The sequence below is a fragment of the Anomaloglossus baeobatrachus genome (genome assembly GCF_048569485.1).
Source record: "Anomaloglossus baeobatrachus isolate aAnoBae1 chromosome 5 unlocalized genomic scaffold, aAnoBae1.hap1 SUPER_5_unloc_4, whole genome shotgun sequence".
Lineage (NCBI taxonomy): Eukaryota > Metazoa > Chordata > Amphibia > Anura > Aromobatidae > Anomaloglossus > Anomaloglossus baeobatrachus.
The window spans coordinates 265,344-283,805 of NW_027441808.1; the positions used below are offsets into that span (position 1 = coordinate 265,344).

General features: G+C 49.3%; 1 protein-coding gene across 1 annotated transcript in view; it reads right to left on the bottom strand.

The window, feature by feature from the left end:
- Window positions 1-14,530, bottom strand: part of LOC142259247 (uncharacterized) — a 105,045-nt gene extending 90,515 nt beyond the window's left edge. Inside the window, 5 exon segments of the mRNA XM_075331728.1 lie at window positions 7,707-7,797; window positions 7,995-8,092; window positions 8,281-8,404; window positions 8,486-8,665; window positions 14,492-14,530. Coding sequence (XP_075187843.1) covers window positions 7,707-7,797; window positions 7,995-8,092; window positions 8,281-8,404; window positions 8,486-8,665; window positions 14,492-14,530 — 532 coding nt within the window.
- Between the last annotated feature and the right edge of the window lie 3,932 nt (window positions 14,531-18,462).

The window sequence follows — 18,462 nt, forward strand, 5'->3', positions numbered from 1 at the left end:
ATCCAGAGATACTGATTGTTTCTGGCAAGCAGAGAATCCTGGGACACAGTGCAATGGTGCGCAAGTGTAGGAGAGTGGTTGCCTGGGCGGGTACACTAGAGTACCGCTGGGACCAGAGCACCGACGGGGCACAGATCCCTAGGTAAGGCGATAGTTTCATACGGCCTGGCAAATACCTGCACAGTGAGGGGACCTTTACGGACCTCACTGCCCCACAGATCCAGGGGCACCAGCAGTAAAGCAAGGATCAGGGTTCAGGACACAGACCAGCCCTACAGGATCCACACTGCCCGCCATATGGACAAGGAGACTGGCACAATAAGGCTATGTGCCCACGCTAGAATGTCCCTGCGGATTTTTTTGCCTGAAAATCCGCGACTTTCGCGGCAAATCCGCACCCGCGGATTTGCCGCGGATTTACCGCGGATTTTGATGCGGATTTTTTTTTTTTTTTTTTTTTCCCATTCAAAGCCAAAAATCTACACCAAATCTGCACCAAACAATTGACATGCTGCAGATTTTTCCGCATCAAAATCCGCGGCAAATCCGCCGCGGAAAAATCCGCAGCATGGGCACAGCATTTCCAAAATGCCATTGAAATGGCTTGGAAGTGCTGCTGCAGATTTTCGGCAAATCCGCGGTAAATCCGCGGCAAAATCCGCGGTAAATCCTGTAGCGTGGGCACATAGCCTAAGGGACAGTTGGCCCCCAAAACGCTTCAAGGTACGGGGACCCAAAACACAGTGAGGGTGCCGGGAACAGAGCAAATGAGTCATCAAGCTGGCACTGGAAATACAGGGACCTGAACCAGCTGTTCAAGGGTCCAAGAGTGAGCAGAGACTGTGAATTACAACCCCGGTGTAGACTCCTTTACTCCGGCGCGTCTACCATATAGCTCCCTGGGCTAAGCCCTACCTGCGGAGGGCCTACCACCACAGCTGCCATTGCCACCAGCCCTAGGGATAGCCAACCCAGCAGCGGCGGTTCCATCGTCCTAACTGCAACCCGCAGGTGGCGTCACGCTAATGACTAATTTTCCCTGTAAATATTCCCCTTTTAAAAAGCCCCCAGGGCACGGGACCAGCCAACGGCCACCAAAGTGACATTCCCCAGTGATACACCTCCCGGGACTGAGTACCCCATTCCCTGGGCAACACACAAGGACCTGTGGGTCCTCCATGTGTTCCACCACAGGTCCTCACGCTTCACTGCACTGCATCTCAGGACTGTCTGCCGGCCAGATGCAATCAGTATCGCCGGATGTGGTGTGTGTGTGTGTGTGTGTGTGTGTGTGTGTGTGTGTGTGTGTGTGTGTGTGTGTGTGATCTGATGTGTCTGTACGTTCTGCAGATCCTCCCGTTTGGCATTTATTGAGTTTGATTGTGGGTCTTCTTTCTTCTCTCTTTTGTGGGGTGTCTGCTCTCTATAATGAAGTGTCCTGCAGTATTAGGCTATGTGCCCACGTAGCGTATTTTCATGCATTTTTATACATTTTTATTGATTTTCAAAGAAAGCAAACACTCATTTACATGTTGCATGAAGCCTTCATGAATATACAAAGTTGAGTGAATGAAAATAGACATAAACCTTTTAGAGATAACTTGCAAGGAAAGAGAATTAGAAGAAAAAAAGAGTGAAGAAAGAAGGGAGGAATCAAACCTAGAAAGAAAGAAGAAGGGATAGAGGAACTCTGAGCATGGGAATCTACTGACATTAATACAGGGAACCGCCAATAGGGGCATAGAAATCAGGGCACTTATTTCTCCGCTATCTTAGTACCGTCTGTTACACTGGAGAGGAGAGGAAGGCCTCCCAATGGAACCATTTGGTTGTAACAGAACACTACTCCTGATGAGACTGGGCTACCAATGTCTCCATACGATGGGACAGGGAGATCTCTGAAAACCATTCCTCAAGTGGGGGGAGGGGGTTCAGTGGATCGCCAATCACGGGGGAATTCTTGTTTTGCCTTCTTGTAGCATATGTCGTAATATAGATTTTTTATATGCCAGCTTCGACATTGGGAACATGAAGAGGAGCACCGCCTCTAGTGAGGCTGGTTCTGAGACATCTGTTACAGCTTTCACCACCTTGAGCACACCCTTCTAGAAGGCCTTCAGAATCTGACACGACAACCAGATGTGGGTCATTGTCCCCTCCTCCAATTCACATTTCAAGCACAGACTAGACACCCCTGGGAACCACCTCTGCAAGGCCACTGGATCACGGTACCACCTGGAGGCAATGTTGAAGCTCGTCTTTTGAGATTTTGTTGCCATTATGGATTTGTGAGACAAAAAGAAACACATCACATTGGTTTTGTGTAAACGTGCTATTGAGCTCCAGCTCCCAACAATATTGTAGGGCTCTCCAGGCCCTACAATAGGAGGGGGGAGGTGGGCGGGGGGCTAGTTCCCTATAGCTCCGCAGTCAAAAGCGCATAGATGATCGAGGTAGTGTGTGACGGCATTGAAGGGGCAATACACAGTTCCTCGAACCCTGAGAGAGGGCGCTAAAAGACAGTTTTATCTACAAGCCTGAAGAAAGTGTTTTTGCTGAATGTATTCAAAGACATGTTGGGCCGATGCAGGATGATCTCCTAAGATAGACTGTAAAGGAAGAAGGGTACCTCTAGGACAGTGATGGCGAACCTATGGCACGCGTGCCACCAGGGGCACGCAGAGCCCATTCTGCTGGCACACGTACTGTCGCCTGATCCTGCCGGTTTGATCTGCTGGTGCAGTCGCACCGGCAGATCAAAACTGTGTTGGAGCGGAGGAGACATTTCTCCTCGCTCTGACACTCCTCCTCCCCCAGGCTGCAGGTGTGTTGCCTAGGAGACGGAGGAGCGTCAGTGAGCGGCGCCGGCGTAATGACGTCTTCTGGCCACGTGGGAACTGAGGACCCAGCGGCGCACAGCGGGGGAGCGGGTGCAGGAAGGTGAGTTGTGTGTTGCTTTTTTTTTATAACGCGTGTGCGGCTGTGCCAAGGTGGGGATGGGGGGCCCAGTGCCAGCGCCAGCATGGCGTGGGGGGGGGGGGAAAACACACATGCCAGCATGGGGTGGGGGTGGGAGAACGCACATGCCAGCATGGGGGGAGGGGGAACGCACATGACAGCATGGGGTGGGGGTGGGAGAACGCACATGACAGCATGGGGTGGGGGTGGGAGAACGCACATGACAGCATGGGGTGGGGGTGGGGGAACGCACATGACAGCATGGGGTGGGGGTACGCACATGCCATCATGGGGTGGGGGTGGGGGACCGCATATGCCAGCATGGGGGGGTGACATGCATGCCAGGATGGGGAACAATGCATGCCAGGATGGGGAACAATGCATGCCAGGATGGGGAAACATGCATGCCAAGATGGAGGAAACATGCATGCCAGGATGGAGGAAACATGCATGCCAGGATGGAGGAAACATGCATGCCAGGATGGAGGAAACATGCATGCCAGGATGGGGGGAAACATGCATGCCAGGATGGGGGGAAACATGCATGCCAGGATGGGGGGAAACATGCATGCCAGGATGGGGGGAAACATGCATACCAGGATGGGGGGAAACATGCATACCAGGATGGGGGGAAACATGCATGCCAGGATGGAGGAAACATGCATACCAGGATGGGGGGAAACATGCATGCCAGGATGGAGGAAACATGCATGTCAGGATGGAGGAAACATGCATGCCAGAATGGAGGAAACATGCATGCCAGGATGGAGGAAACATGCATGCCAGGATGGAGGAAACATGCATGCCAGGATGGAGGAAACATGCATGCCAGGATGGAGGAAACATGCATGCCAGGATGGAGGAAACATACCACAATAGGGTACATTTACCAGGAAGGGGAACATTTACCAGGAAGGGGTACATGCTAGGATTGGGAACATTTACCAGGATGGAGGACATTTACCAGGAATGGGGTACATGCCAGGATGGGGGAACATTTACAAGGACGGGCAATATGTCAGGATGGGGTACATTTACCAGCATGGGTGAACATTTACCAGGATGGAAGACATTTACCAGGATGAGGTATATTTACCAGGATGGGGCCATGATGGGGACAAATATACCAGAATGTAGGAAATATATATCAGGATGGGGGACATGTTTACCAGGGAGTGGCCATCAAAACATGATCAGGAGCTCGGATGCATGGTGGAGCGATACATTTTCAATGTTCAACTCCGCAAACTGGTGTAAGGGAATAGGAGGATGGTTAATGGGGATACTGCAATCAGTATTCCAAGTGCTACTCTGTCTATTAGTGGCCTATGTAGTATTTAAATTGTTAATGGCTCTGTTTTCCTGCTGCGTGAAAAAATGCAAAGATAGTAATTATTCAGCGCCAATATGAAATTTCTAACATAAACGCTTTTCTACTCTTTCACATCATAATACGCCAAAGTGATTCTATGGGACTCTTGTTGGGAGGTATGGAGGCTCATTACCCGGAGGACGGATGTGGATTTGAAGACTTCACAACCCCAGGCAACCCGCGGCTTGGACAGCATCCGGTGACCAGCCTGCTATTCCAGCTTCTCAATAGGATCCAGTCCCATCACGCACGCCAAAGGGGGGATTGTGAGGAAAGAGTTAACTAAACTTGAGTAGTCACCCACGCCATTTCCAAGAAGTACAAACTGACCCATCTACGCTCTAGATGGGTGGGCAAGAGCCAAGGACAAATTAATTATCGAAACCATGAACTACGCTTTGCCGAGAAACGAAACTTACGCTTATGCACACGAAACAGCTACGCCCAAATTAGCTTGATAAAAACCTGTATGTGTAATAAACTTCAATTCAGTTCAGAGCGCACACTCTTGCTTTATGTGCAGATACCAGTCTCTGTCTGTATCTCATTAAGGTTGAAAGAAGCTGAGGGGGCGACTGGGACCCTCTCCACATTCGGTCATCGCTGGCAACAGTTGGGACCTATTTAGGGGTCAACCTAACAGAACTGAATTCATAGTTGTAGAAAGTGAATTGCTGTGGAAGCTGACTGATTTTTTGTGACAGTACACTTCTCTCTTTGTGGAGATTTCAGACACTGCTATATTCTGATGTACAGATGGAATAAAAGCTAGTCTAATGTAACTTGCAGGACATCTGACCTGCTACTTGTTACATCTGCAACAAAACTTGCAACAAAGCAGGTCAGTGCTGAGCCAGGTAAAAGTTCAAAATTGTTTTGATTTTAGGCCCCTTGCACACTGTAATTTTAGAGTGGTTTCACACTTGTGTTTGGGGCCGGCAGAGGTCACTCAGCTCTGGATCTGACATCCAGCTGACCCCGGGGCAATGCTGGCGGAATGCTGGCATTCCGCTTGCATTGCCTATAGAAGTGAACGGCTGGGTTCCGTGATCTGCAGTCGCCCGTTCGCTTTCGTAATGCCGCATTCCGCTATCAGTGTCAGAACAAAAAGAAGAGCATTTTCTTCTTTTCGTTCCGCTGCAGGTTAGCGGAACGGCGGCATTACAGAAGCGAACGGGCGGCCTGTAGTGCATATGTAGCGGAAGTGTGACAGCACCCTGATGCTGCCACTGTTTTAGAACTCCAAAGCACTTGCTTTACTGTCATTTTTGAGAGCGCTTTTGTGAGCGCTCTCGGTAATGACCCTTAAGATACAGGCTATTGATGAACGCTAAGTGCTCAAAAATAGCTCCTGTAATAAAATTAAAAAAAAGAGCTGGCCGAAACAACACCTCGCTTTTCTAGCCATTGACTTATATATTCAAAATTGGCAATCTTCTTAGCAATTTTCCAGTGCTTAGCACTTGGGTAAGTGCCTACTGTGAAAGAGGTCTTAGGGCTAAAACACAAGGCCGAAACTCCCTGCCTAATTTGTGGCCGAAACATCTGGGGGCGAAATATCCATGGGCGAACTGCTGTTGGCGAAATGTGCGGGGGCGAAATGGGCGAAACATCCTGGGGGCAAACTGCTGGGGGCAAAACATCCGGGGGCAAAACATCCGGGGGCGAACTGCTGGGGGTGAAATGTTCGGGTGCGAAGTGTACCTGGGGGCGAACTGCTGGGGACAAAATGTTGAGGGCGAAACTTCCAACTCCCCCTCCATGTACCCACTGTGGGATAATCCTAACATCCCTCATATGTTACAGTTAAGGTCCAGTCACACATAACGAGATAGTTAACGAGATCGTTACTACGTCACAGTTTCCGGATCGTTGTTAAATCGTTGGTGAGATCGTTGGTGAGATGTCACACAGTCATTTTCCCAACAACTTTAGTAACGATGTCGCGACCTGTATAACGATCTCGTTGGTCGATGGGACCCTGTCACACAGCAGCTATGTAACGAATCTGACCTAGAATAGGGGTGTAGTGTTTGACGCTGTAAGCCACGTAGGCGTGCATATGCGTTGCCTTTTCCACACCCCTCCGCTCCGATTGCTGGCCAATACTGCGTTCTGATAAGGCGGCCGGCCTAGAACGCAACTTTGTATCGCTTCATCCTTTGTCCCTTTTTGAGCCTTGCTTTGAGGATAGAACCTGCGACTTCAGCTTCAATCTGAAAAGCAAGCAAGCAATCGGGAACAAAGTACCAATGAATCTGGGTGTAGTCGCAGGTTCTATCCTCAAAGCAAGGCTCAAAAAGGAACGAAGCATGAAGCGATACCCAATCAGAACGCAGTACTGTTCTCTGCCCAACTAATCGGTGCAGAGTGGGCGCAGAAAAGGTGACGCAACTACACGCCTACGTGTCACACTTTAAGTTCTCATCTAGGCCGTTAATGAGATCGTTGGTAGGTGTCAAACATACAGATCCATCCGGCCCAACAGGACTCCAACAAGCCAAAAATGGCCCAGGACATTCAGCAACGACCAACGATCTCACAGCAGGGGGCGGATCGTTGGTGCATGTCAAACATAACGAGATCGCTGGTAAAGTCGTTGTTTCGTCACAGAAACTGTGACGTAACAACGATGTCGTTAGCGATCTCGTTATGTGTGAAGTGGCCTTTACCCTGTGCTGAACTTTGGATAAAAACGCCCCTATCAGCACATTCATCAGAAGGGAGAGAAGGAAGATCCATCAATAAGAGGCCGAGATTCTAGGAAGATGGAGTCATTGCTCTTAGTTGGAGAAACAATAAGAATCTTGTAGTTATGATACTTATTAATGAAGAATAAAGATATAATAAATTATGTTATAAAGCAAGCTTTCCAGACTACTGAGGTCTCATCAGCTACAAGATTATTATTTAGTTTCTCCCACTGAGAGCAATCAATCTTTATTCACCTGGTGAACACGGCACCAAACTAAGAATCTACGATGTCACCAGCATCATTACCCTCCGCTTTCTCATAGGCGTCCACCATACAGATTAGATTCTTCTTCCCATGATTTCTAAGTTGTCTGCGCATTATGCGTACACTGTCATTTGGCTTTACAGATTACAGATCTGGGCAGCTAAGGGTCAATGTCTTCTAATTTCAGGGGATAGGGTGGATCCTACCTGTAAGATCTGGCTGATACAGATCTCACTCCAACAGAAGAGCGTCCAATGCCCAAAATAATCGGGACAGTTTTGTGTGGAGGCGCATGTGGTGGTCTAGCAGCAGAATGGGGACCATTTGATATGGCCGGACTACAACCCCGATAAAGCAGCAACAGCCAGTGACTAAGAAGAATCTGTGACTTCTCTGCATTTAGTGGTCACTACTCACCTGGGCGGTTATCTGTAGGAATCTCCTCTTTACTCCGCTCATCACCCCTCACATATGTCTCTGTAGTATTAATATGGGGCAGATCTTCACCCTGAAACAAATATTGTACAAGTCACAGACAGATGGAGAAGTCCCATCTATGATCAGCTCTAATCCTGTCATCTCCACCGCTCTCATTACACAAGTATAACACATATAATACTGGAGGATAAAACAAGACTGAGCACAAGACCTTCACAGCCGTCTACACATCATAGGGGGATTTCATGGCACCTTCTCTCCATCTACCTGATGATCCTGAGGAACATCGGGATCTTCTTGTTTACAGTCCTGTGGGAGAAGAGGACGGGGACATCTCTCTGGTGTTGTCCTCTTACTGGATAGAGCTGGAGGAGACACATCCTGAGGAACATCGGGATCTTCTTGTTTACAGTCCTGTGGGAGAAGAGGACGGGGACATCTCTCTGGTGTTGTCCTCTTACTGGATAGAACTGGAGGAGACACATACAGGGACTGAATTCATTCCTTACATACAGATAATTATAGGCCGTGTGTATTTAGTCCTGTCTATTACCTGGTGATGTGAGGAGCTGGGGATCCTCCATCATGACGTCCTTGTACAGATCTTTGTGTCCTTCTAAATACTCCCACTCCTCCATGGAGAAATAGACGGTGATGTCCTGACACCTTATAGGAACCTGACACATACAATGATACCGTCACCCCCGATCCCTTCATAGCGTTACTGTATAATGTCCCAGCATTCCCAGCAGTGTCACCTCTCCAGTCAGCAGCTCAATCATCTTGTAGGTGAGTTCTAGGATCTTCTGGTCATTGATGTCCTCATGTATCGGGGGGTGAGGTGGAGGCTCCGTGATTGGGCTCAGGGGTCTTCCCCATCCCTCAGACACAGGGGCCTGACAGCGCTCACTAGAGGTCTTCTTCACTACTGTGTAATCCTGGTTATGGAGAGACACAGTAATAAATCTCACTCCAGACATTTCCAGAGTCCTCACCTCTCCAGTTCTGTCCATCTGTTATTCCCATAGATAAGAATGATGTAATGTGACGTCATCAGAATCTCTCACCTCTCCAGTAAGCCAGAAGAGGATCTCTAGGGTGAGGTGTAATATCCTCTCCGCCATCTTGTCCCTGTCCATATCCATCTTTCACGGGGCAATCAGGAGAATTCTCTTCTATAGAACAGAGGTCCCCAACTCCAGTCCTCAAGGCCCACCAACAGTGCAGGTTTTTGGGATTTCCTTAGTATTGCACAGGTGTTAATGTAATTACCTGCCCAGGTGCTGGTTCCAACAGCAGTGCAAATCCAGAAAACATGCACTGTTGGTGGGCCTTGAGGACTGGAGTTGGGGAACCCTGCTATAGAAGATCTCCACTGAGAGGATCCGATATTGTAGGGACCTGAATGGGGAGAAGATGACGATGTAACATCATAAAGAATCCGCTGTAATAATACAATTACTGGAGAGAATAAGGGGAAACATATAATGAGAACATTCTGGGGGAACATTATACTGTAGGGGGCAGAAAGGGGCCGAAGACCGGGGACAGAAAGGGGCCGAGGACTGAAGGCGGGAAGGGGCCGAGGACTGAAGGCAGAAAGGGGCCGAGGACTGAAGGCGGGAAGGGGCCGAGGACTGAAGGCAGAAAGGGGCCGAGGACTGAAGGCGGGAAGGGGCCGAGGACTGAAGGCAGAAAGGGGCCGAGGACCGAGGGTGGAAAGGGGCCGAGGACCGAGGGCGGAAAGGGGCCGAGGGCAGAAAGGGGCCGAGGGCAGAAAGGGGCGAGGACTGAGGGCAGACGGGTTTCCTCACTTCCGGCCTCTCATAGTTGGGGCGTCTGTATCTATCAGAGGAAAAAGAATAAAAACCTCACGATTCATAGAAATCAGAGAGAGAAAAACTCCAAGAAAGTCTCAGAGCTGAAGGGGTTAATGCCGCCTGCCCCAGTAATGGGGAATCTCCACACACCTCCACCTGCAGAGCCGCACACTAGATATATAATACCCTGCACCTACCTCCACCTGCAGAGCCGCACACTAGATATATAATACCCTGCACCTACCTCCACCTGCAGAGCCGCACACTAGATATATAATACCCTGCACCTACCTCCACCTGCAGAGCCGCACACTAGATATATAATACCCTGCACCTACCTCCACCTGCAGAGCCGCACACTAGATATATAATACCCTGCACCTACCTCCACCTGCAGAGCCGCACACTAGATATATAATACCCTGCACCTACCTCCACCTGCAGAGCCGCACACTAGATATATAATACCCTGCACCTACCTCCTCCTGCAGAGCCGCACACTAGATATATAATAACCTGCACCTGCCTCCACCTGCAGAGCCGCACACTAGATATATAATACCCTGCACCTACCTCCACCTGCAGAGCCGCACACTAGATATATAATACCCTGCACCTGCCTCCACCTGCAGAGCCGCACACTAGATATATAATAACCTGCACCTGCCTCCACCTGCAGAGCCGCACACTAGATATATAATACCCTGCACCTGCCTCCACCTGCAGAGCCGCACACTAGATATATAATACCCTGCACCTACCTCCACCTGCAGAGCCGCACACTAGATATATAATACCCTGCACCTGCCTCCACCTGCAGAGCCGCACACTAGATATATAATACCCTGCACCTGCCTCCACCTGCAGAGCCGCACACTAGATATATAATACCCTGCACCTGCCTCCACCTGCAGAGCCGCACACTAGATATATAATACCCTGCACCTGCCTCCACCTGCAGAGCCGCACACTAGATATATAATACCCTGCACCTGCCTCCACCTGCAGAGCCGCACACTAGATATATAATACCGTGCACCTACCTCCTCCTGCAGAGCCGCACACTAGATATATAATACCCTGCACCTACCTCCACCTGCAGAGCCGCACACTAGATATATAATACCCTGCACCTACCTCCACCTGCAGAGCCGCACACTAGATATATAATACCCTGCACCTACCTCCACCTGCAGAGCCGCACACTAGATATATAATACCCTGCACCTACCTCCACCTGCAGAGCCGCACACTAGATATATAATACCCTGCACCTGCCTCCACCTGCAGAGCCGCACACAGATATATAATACCCTGCACCTACCTCCACCTGCAGAGCCGCACACTAGATATATAATACCCTGCACCTACCTCCACCTGCAGAGCCGCACACTAGATATATAATACCCTGCACCTACCTCCACCTGCAGAGCCGCACACTAGATATATAATACCCTGCACCTACCTCCACCTGCAGAGCCGCACACTAGATATATAATACCCTGCACCTACCTCCACCTGCAGAGCCGCACACTAGATATATAATACCCTGCACCTACCTCCTCCTGCAGAGCCGCACACTAGATATATAATACCCTGCACCTACCTCCACCTGCAGAGCCGCACACTAGATATATAATACCCTGCACCTACCTCCACCTGCAGAGCCGCACACTAGATATATAATACCCTGCACCTACCTCCACCTGCAGAGCCGCACACTAGATATATAATACCCTGCACCTACCTCCACCTGCAGAGCCGCACACTAGATATATAATACCCTGCACCTACCTCCACCTGCAGAGCCGCACACTAGATATATAATACCCTGCACCTACCTCCACCTGCAGAGCCGCACACTAGATATATAATACCCTGCACCTACCTCCACCTGCAGAGCCGCACACTAGATATATAATACCCTGCACCTACCTCCACCTGCAGAGCCGCACACTAGATATATAATACCCTGCACCTACCTCCACCTGCAGAGCCGCACACTGGATATATAATACCCTGCACCTACCTCCACCTGCAGAGCCGCACACTAGATATATAATACCCTGCACCTACCTCCACCTGCAGAGCCGCACACTAGATATATAATACCCTGCACCTACCTCCACCTGCAGAGCCGCACACTAGATATATGGCTGCTCTGTGCTTACAGGACCTGTGATGATGTCACATGGAGGGGAGGAGTCAGGGGTCACATGATCAGATCCTCAGTGTAGTCCTATATTAACTCGCACACACTGGATGAGGTGCGGTGTCCGTGGACGGTTATAGTACACTATTGTTGCGTATGTATGTGACCCCTGTTGCGTATGTATGTGACCCCTTCACACTGTTATTTGAATCTTTGCTTAATTGAATTCTTTATTGATAAGTTCAGGTGAGGAGATTTGTTGAGCGACTTTCAAATAAAGACGTTTGGACCTGATCGGTCTTGATCACAAGTTGCTGAAAATGTGTGTATGACATATATGGAGCAGAGCCGCATGTGTACAATGTGCACGTAGCAGTGCTATGTGTGTATGATTCTACGTAGTGGAGCTGTGTATGTAGCAGAGCCGTGTGTGCATGATGTGTATGTAGTGGATATCCCCTTTTACCACTTTATTAATCCCCAAACACCCGTGCATCTCCAACATATTTCCACACGAGGTCCCACGACAATTCCAGCTCTGCTACATTTAAAGTCACAGCGTGATCATGGCACATGACTGGCCGCTATGAGGTTCAGGCAGAGACTGAGCAGCGATCAGTGGTGACATCACTTACGTTAGCCGTGGCCACAGCTGGAGGTTTCCACGGTCCTCCACTTGTGATTGCAGGTAACTTGACCTCAGGTGACGTCAGTGACCTCACCTGAGTTCATTCGCTTGTAAGGAGTCGGGGATAGGCCACCCCTGGACAACTGCGGCACACTGAGGGGTTTAGTACAGTGGAACCTTGGTTAACGAGAACAATCCGTTCTGGGAGTGTGCTTGGTAACCAAGTTACTCGTTCAGCAAAGCAAGATTTCCCATAGGAAATCATTGCAATGCAGACAATTCATTCCACAACTTGGTAAATGTCCCATCCTGGTCCCCTATTGTGCCATTCCACACACGTACAAACACACACGATACGATGTACGATGTGTACTGAGCAGTGCTATGTGTGTATGATTCTAACCCAAACACCCGTGCATCTCCAACATAATCCACAACTCTCACGCACAATACTGTATGTGTGTGCATGCGTGTATGTTTGTGTGTGTTTTGTGCGTGCATGTGTGTGTTTGTGTGGACTGCAAGAGCGGGTCAGAGCGCGGTGGATGTACGTGACCGGAAGTGTGTGCAGTGAGTATTTTGCTCATACAGCAAAGCTTTCTCGTAAACAGAGTTACAAATTTACAGAAAGCTTTGCTTGTTAAGCGAAATTCTCATTAACTGGGTTACTCGTTAAGCGAGGTTCCACTGTATATTGTATTTCAATGCATAGTACTGTGTGTGGGTCGCCACCAGGTGGCAGACTAGCCCAAGGATCATATCCTTGGCACCTGGGTTGGCGGAGAGCTGGATAATAGAGGAGGAGGACAGGACACTGTAAATATGGAAGTTAGAGGGAAAGGGGTAGGTGAGTCCCAAAGGAGAAGTAGAAAAGATAAGGCCAACATTGAGACTGATTTCTGACTCTAAAGGCTGCTTTACATGCAGCACCCGCCCCCGTCGTTTGTGCGTCACGGACAAATCGCTGCCATTGGCGCACAATATCGCCGATACGAGTGATGCCCTGGACTAGCCAGGTAGTCACAGTTAGCGCCCAGCACAACACCTGTCCCTTAAAAAGGTGTCATCAGCCAACCATTAAACTCTAGTCACTCCTCTCTGGGCTTGATGGACACACCAGGGGGGCGGAGCCAGGCGGTTAGCCACGTCCACTGAGGAGTTCAGAGAGCCGGAGGCGGGAAAACAGTGCAGTCTGACAGATGAGTTTTAGGAGTGGAGTAGAGAGGAAGCAGGCCTGTGTAGCAGGTCTGCAATAATCTGACAGGTGTCGGGGTAGGGGCCCTGGTACCTCTGGCTAGGAGGCAAGCGGTGGCCTCAGCCTTCAGGTGCCAGGAAGACGGCTCGGTGGAACCGTGGTGGACAGGGTAGTGGCCCGCCGGTACCGACCCGGGGAACCGAATCGGAAACCGGAGCACAAAGGGGGGTACTCAGACCCTGAAACAAGGTTTAGAAGCCACTGGACCGGGTTAATTAACTGATTGCGGTCTGGACTGTAGGTCCTTTCTCACCCAAAGTCCCGACTGAAGACAACAGCCCAACGAGGGGGATAGAAAGCCATCGCACAGGCAGAGAGATCCCACGGGCCAGCGTCTGCGGGCAAAAGGGCTCTCCCGACATACACAAAGCCAGGGAGCGGACTCCCGTTCCTGAAGCGCAGGCAGTCCACAGCTACACTACACGGTCCAGGAGAAAGGCAGAGACCACCAACCGGGTGGGGGACCAGACGCAGCCAGCTGCGGGCACCGGCCACCATCAACTTGGTTTACCAGAGACTTGTGTATGTTTCTAATCGTGAGTACAACAGTGCCCTCCGGCCGCGCACCTCCCTGCACCGCCCAACCAAACAACTCCCAACAGGTCCTGGGGCCACCATCCCTGCCAACGGAGGGGTTAACAACTTGCTGCATAACATCTCCCCCGGGTGTCCCGCAATAGCAGCGGTGGTGTCCACCTTCACCACAACCCGTGGGTGGCGTCACAAACTCAAACATGGCTCCGGCCGTGCACCTACGTCCCCTAAAACCGCCAGCCCTCCTTTCAGATCGAAGTGGACCACGGGGCCCTCGGGTCCAGAGACGTTCGAGCCACCCACCAGTGAGCCCGGATCCAAGCGGCTCGATCGCAGCCGAGCCCGGGGCAGTACATACGTGTCACACGTACTTACCTTCCTAGCGACGGCGCTGTGGGTGGTGAATAACCTCATTTTTAAGGGGGAGGTTCGTGCATCGTCACAGCGACGTCACACAGCGGGCCATCAATAGAAGTGGAGGGGTGGAGACCAGCCGCATTATCGACACGCCCACCTCATTGCCGGAGGATGCAGGAACGTTGCTGTTCGTCGTTCCCGGGGTGTCACACGTAGCAATGTATGCTGCCTCAGGAACGACAAACAACCTGCGTCCTGAATGAGCAACGACATTTGGAAAATGAACGACGTGTCAACGATCAACGATTTGGTGAGTATTTCTGATCGTTAGCGGTCGCTCGTAGGTGTCTCACACAACGACGTCACTAACGACGCTGGATGTGAGTCACGAATTCCGTGACCCCGACGACATATCGTTAGCGATATCGTTGCGTGTAAAGCCCCCTCTAGAGTCATCCCTGGATTACGGATACGTGGGAGGCTGACAAGTTGTAGAACGGTCTAGTCAGGGTGGTGGCCGTGTTCCTGGTAGCGTATTTCCCTACAAAGTCCCTAGCGAGACCGAAGTCAATGGCACCCTCAAGCAGAAGGACATGCTTGTTATTGACCTAGGCAGTGATCGAGGAATTAAAAACACTATAAGCTATTCCTAGCACAAGCATCCCTGTGGGTGGGATCGGAAGGCTTAAGAGACTACCGTATTTTTCGAACCATAAGACGTACTTTTTTTCCCCCAAATGTTGGGGGAAAGTGGGGGGTGCGTCTTATGGTCTGAATGTGGTTGAGGGGAATGAGGGTGCTGCAGTGGAGCGGGTCATCAGGGCACGAGCAGGCTGTAGCAGCACCTGCCGTGACCACGTGGGCCCACTCATTACATATGCACGCCCATCCTCCCGCCCATCATCTCTCAGCACTGAAGCTGACAGGTGGGCGGGATGATGGGCGGGGGGTGCGCGCATAGTAAACAGCCGGCCGCATGATCACCCCTGGCAACTACAGCCTGGAGTGATCATGTGCGGCTGTATTCACTGCCCCTCGTGTATCATCATCAGCACGGGGTGCAGTGAATCAGTATACTCTACTCACCGTTCCCCTGCAGCATCGCAATGTCCTCCCATCTGCCGGCTCAGGCTGTGTGGAGACTAGAAGCGCTCACAGCGATGACGTCATCGCTGTGCGCAAGTGTCCACACGCAGCCGGAGCCGGCAGACAGGAGGACATTGCGATGCTGCAGGGATCGTGTTCCGGCTCCACACAGCGCTGCCGGCACAGATGGGAGGAGGAGCCATGCTGCGTGGAGCGAGGAAAGGTGAGTGCAGTATAAACGTTTATTTTTATTTTTTTGTGTACCATAGGATGCCGGACATATAGCAGGATGGGGGTATATGAGCAGGATGATGGGGGTATATGAGCAGGATGATGGGGGTATATGAGCAGGATGATGGCGTATATAGCAGGATGATGGCGTATATAGCAGGATGATGGCGTATATAGCAGGATGATGGCGTATATAGCAGGATGATGGCGTATATAGCAGGATGATGGCGTATATAGCAGGATTGGAGCACATACCAGGATGGGGGTATATAGCAGGATGCGGCCATATGCCAGGGTGGAGTATATAGCACGACAGGATGGGGTATATAGCATGATGCGGCCATATACCAGGATGAGGTATATAGCAGGATGGGAGCACATACTGTCAAGGGAGGAATTTGCGTTGAAGACTGCTAATGGAGTCTTCACTTGGGATATCCAGAGACGGTGCCGTATTAGCTGTATATCAGTGCCAATATATATCAATGTATATAAGACAAAGAACACACAGACAACATGCTCTCTCCTTGAGTCAGCGATACCAACTGAACTAGTTTAATTAGATAGATCCAATTATACCATAAGCATGAATAACCTTGAAGCTAACAAGGAGTGCTTTTCACTCCCCAATTTCTCACATCACATTGCCTGCCCTCCCGTACATTCCTTCTGTGTGAACATTACTGATAACACTTTTTACAGCTTCACATTCTGGCTTCATCATCTTTGGTTAACTCCTTCATGATTATACAACTTTGAATTATACTATAGGTCCATGCGATGGCTACATAGACAGACAGATAATTATACAACTACATCTACATTTTGATTATTTATATACACAGATATTCTTATTACGTTAGAACAAACAAGCTATAACTCAGGCGACCTCCACAGTATATTCTCTAAATGGGCTATAATTAGCAGTGGGGTACTGCAGGGATCTGTGCTAGGACCAATCCTTTTTAATCTCTTTATTAATGACCTTGTGGATGGGATTGATAGTAAAGTGTCAGTCTTTGCTGATGACACCAAACTATGTATGATATTAAAAACTGACCTTGATAGTAAAATATTACAAAACGATATGGATAAGATGTCAGAATGGGCAGATACTTGGCAAATGAGATTTAATGTTGATAAATGTAAAGTAATGCACTTAGGATGGAGTAATCCTATAGCTGCATATACTTTTAATGGAAGTAATCTTGGGCTAAAGAACAGAAGGACTTGGGTATTCTGATTACAAATAAGCTGAGCAGCAGTACTCAATGTCAAGCAGCAGCTGCTAAAGTAAACAAGATTTTAGGGTGTATAAAAAGAGATTTTAGATCCCGTGATCCCAATGTATTGTTATCCCTCTATAAATCACTTGTAAGGCCACATCTGGAATATGGGATCCAGTTTTGGGCTCCACATTTTAAGAAGGACATACAGAAGTTAGAGTCAGTTTGAAGGCTGGCAACTAGACTATTACAAGGAATGGAAGGCCTCCCATATGATGAGAGGTTGAAAAAGTTGGATATGTTTAGCTTAGAAAAATGACGTCTCAGAGGAGATCTCATTTATATGTATAAATACATGTGTGGTCAATATAAAGGACTGGCACATGACTTATTCCTTCCAAAGACAATACTAAGAACCAGAGGGCATTCACTGCGAGTGGAAGAAAAGCGATTCCGGCAGCTAAATAGGAAAGGGTTCTTTACAGTTAAATCAGTCAAACTCTGGAATGCCCTACCACAAGAGGTAGTAATGGCAGATACTATAACAGCTTTTAAAAAAGGGCTGGATGATTTCCTCAGTACACACAACATTGTTGGTTATAAATGACTTAAAGAAGTTGTCCAGTTACCAAAACTGATTATTTTTTTTTCTGATAAATCTTGCTAATATGTGCCCCTCAACACATCTATTATGTTTTTTCAGCAAAATTACCTTTTATTGTGCACTAGCAGCACATGCTCATTGCTGGCTCCAGCTCTGATGGAGTTAATCTCTCCTCTGACTTCCTGTGTTCAGTTCCTACAAGTCCCAGAACTCTTTGTGGCTCTAGGGCGGTGTCTAGCTTATCTAACACACCCATTGTGTCTAATACACCCACTCTGCTCTCCGACCAAACCCTCCTCCCTGCCTCTTCCCAGTTGATGCCCAGAGAGAAATCACAGATACAGCAGCTCTGCACAGCCAGGGGAAGAAAGTGTATGTGTGCGTATATACAGTGTGTGTGTGTGTGTGTGTGTGAGTGTGTATAGTGTGAGTGTGTTTGTGAGTGTGAGTGTGTGTGTGTTTGTGTTTGTGTGTGAGTGTGTGTGTGTTTGTGTGTGAGTGTGAGTGTGTTTGTGTGAGAGTGTGTGTGTGTGTGTGTGTCTGTACAAAAATTATGATTATTAGTCTGCGCAACATGGGAAAAAAATAATTGGGGAAAAAAAAGTGACGGGGTGATGAGATTGCTTTTTTCCCTCTTGCCTAATCTGTGTGTCGTCCGTATCATCTGCAAACCGCATATGACCGGATCCTGTGGATTAAATGTGCAGCGCATGCAACCGTTATTTTATCCGATCCTTCTGCAGCGGGACACAGAATTTATCGGCCGGCGCTGGAGTCAGCTGACTCCTGATCTCACAGCCCGCACACGCTGCAATAGCTGCAGGTGGGCTCATTCACATGAC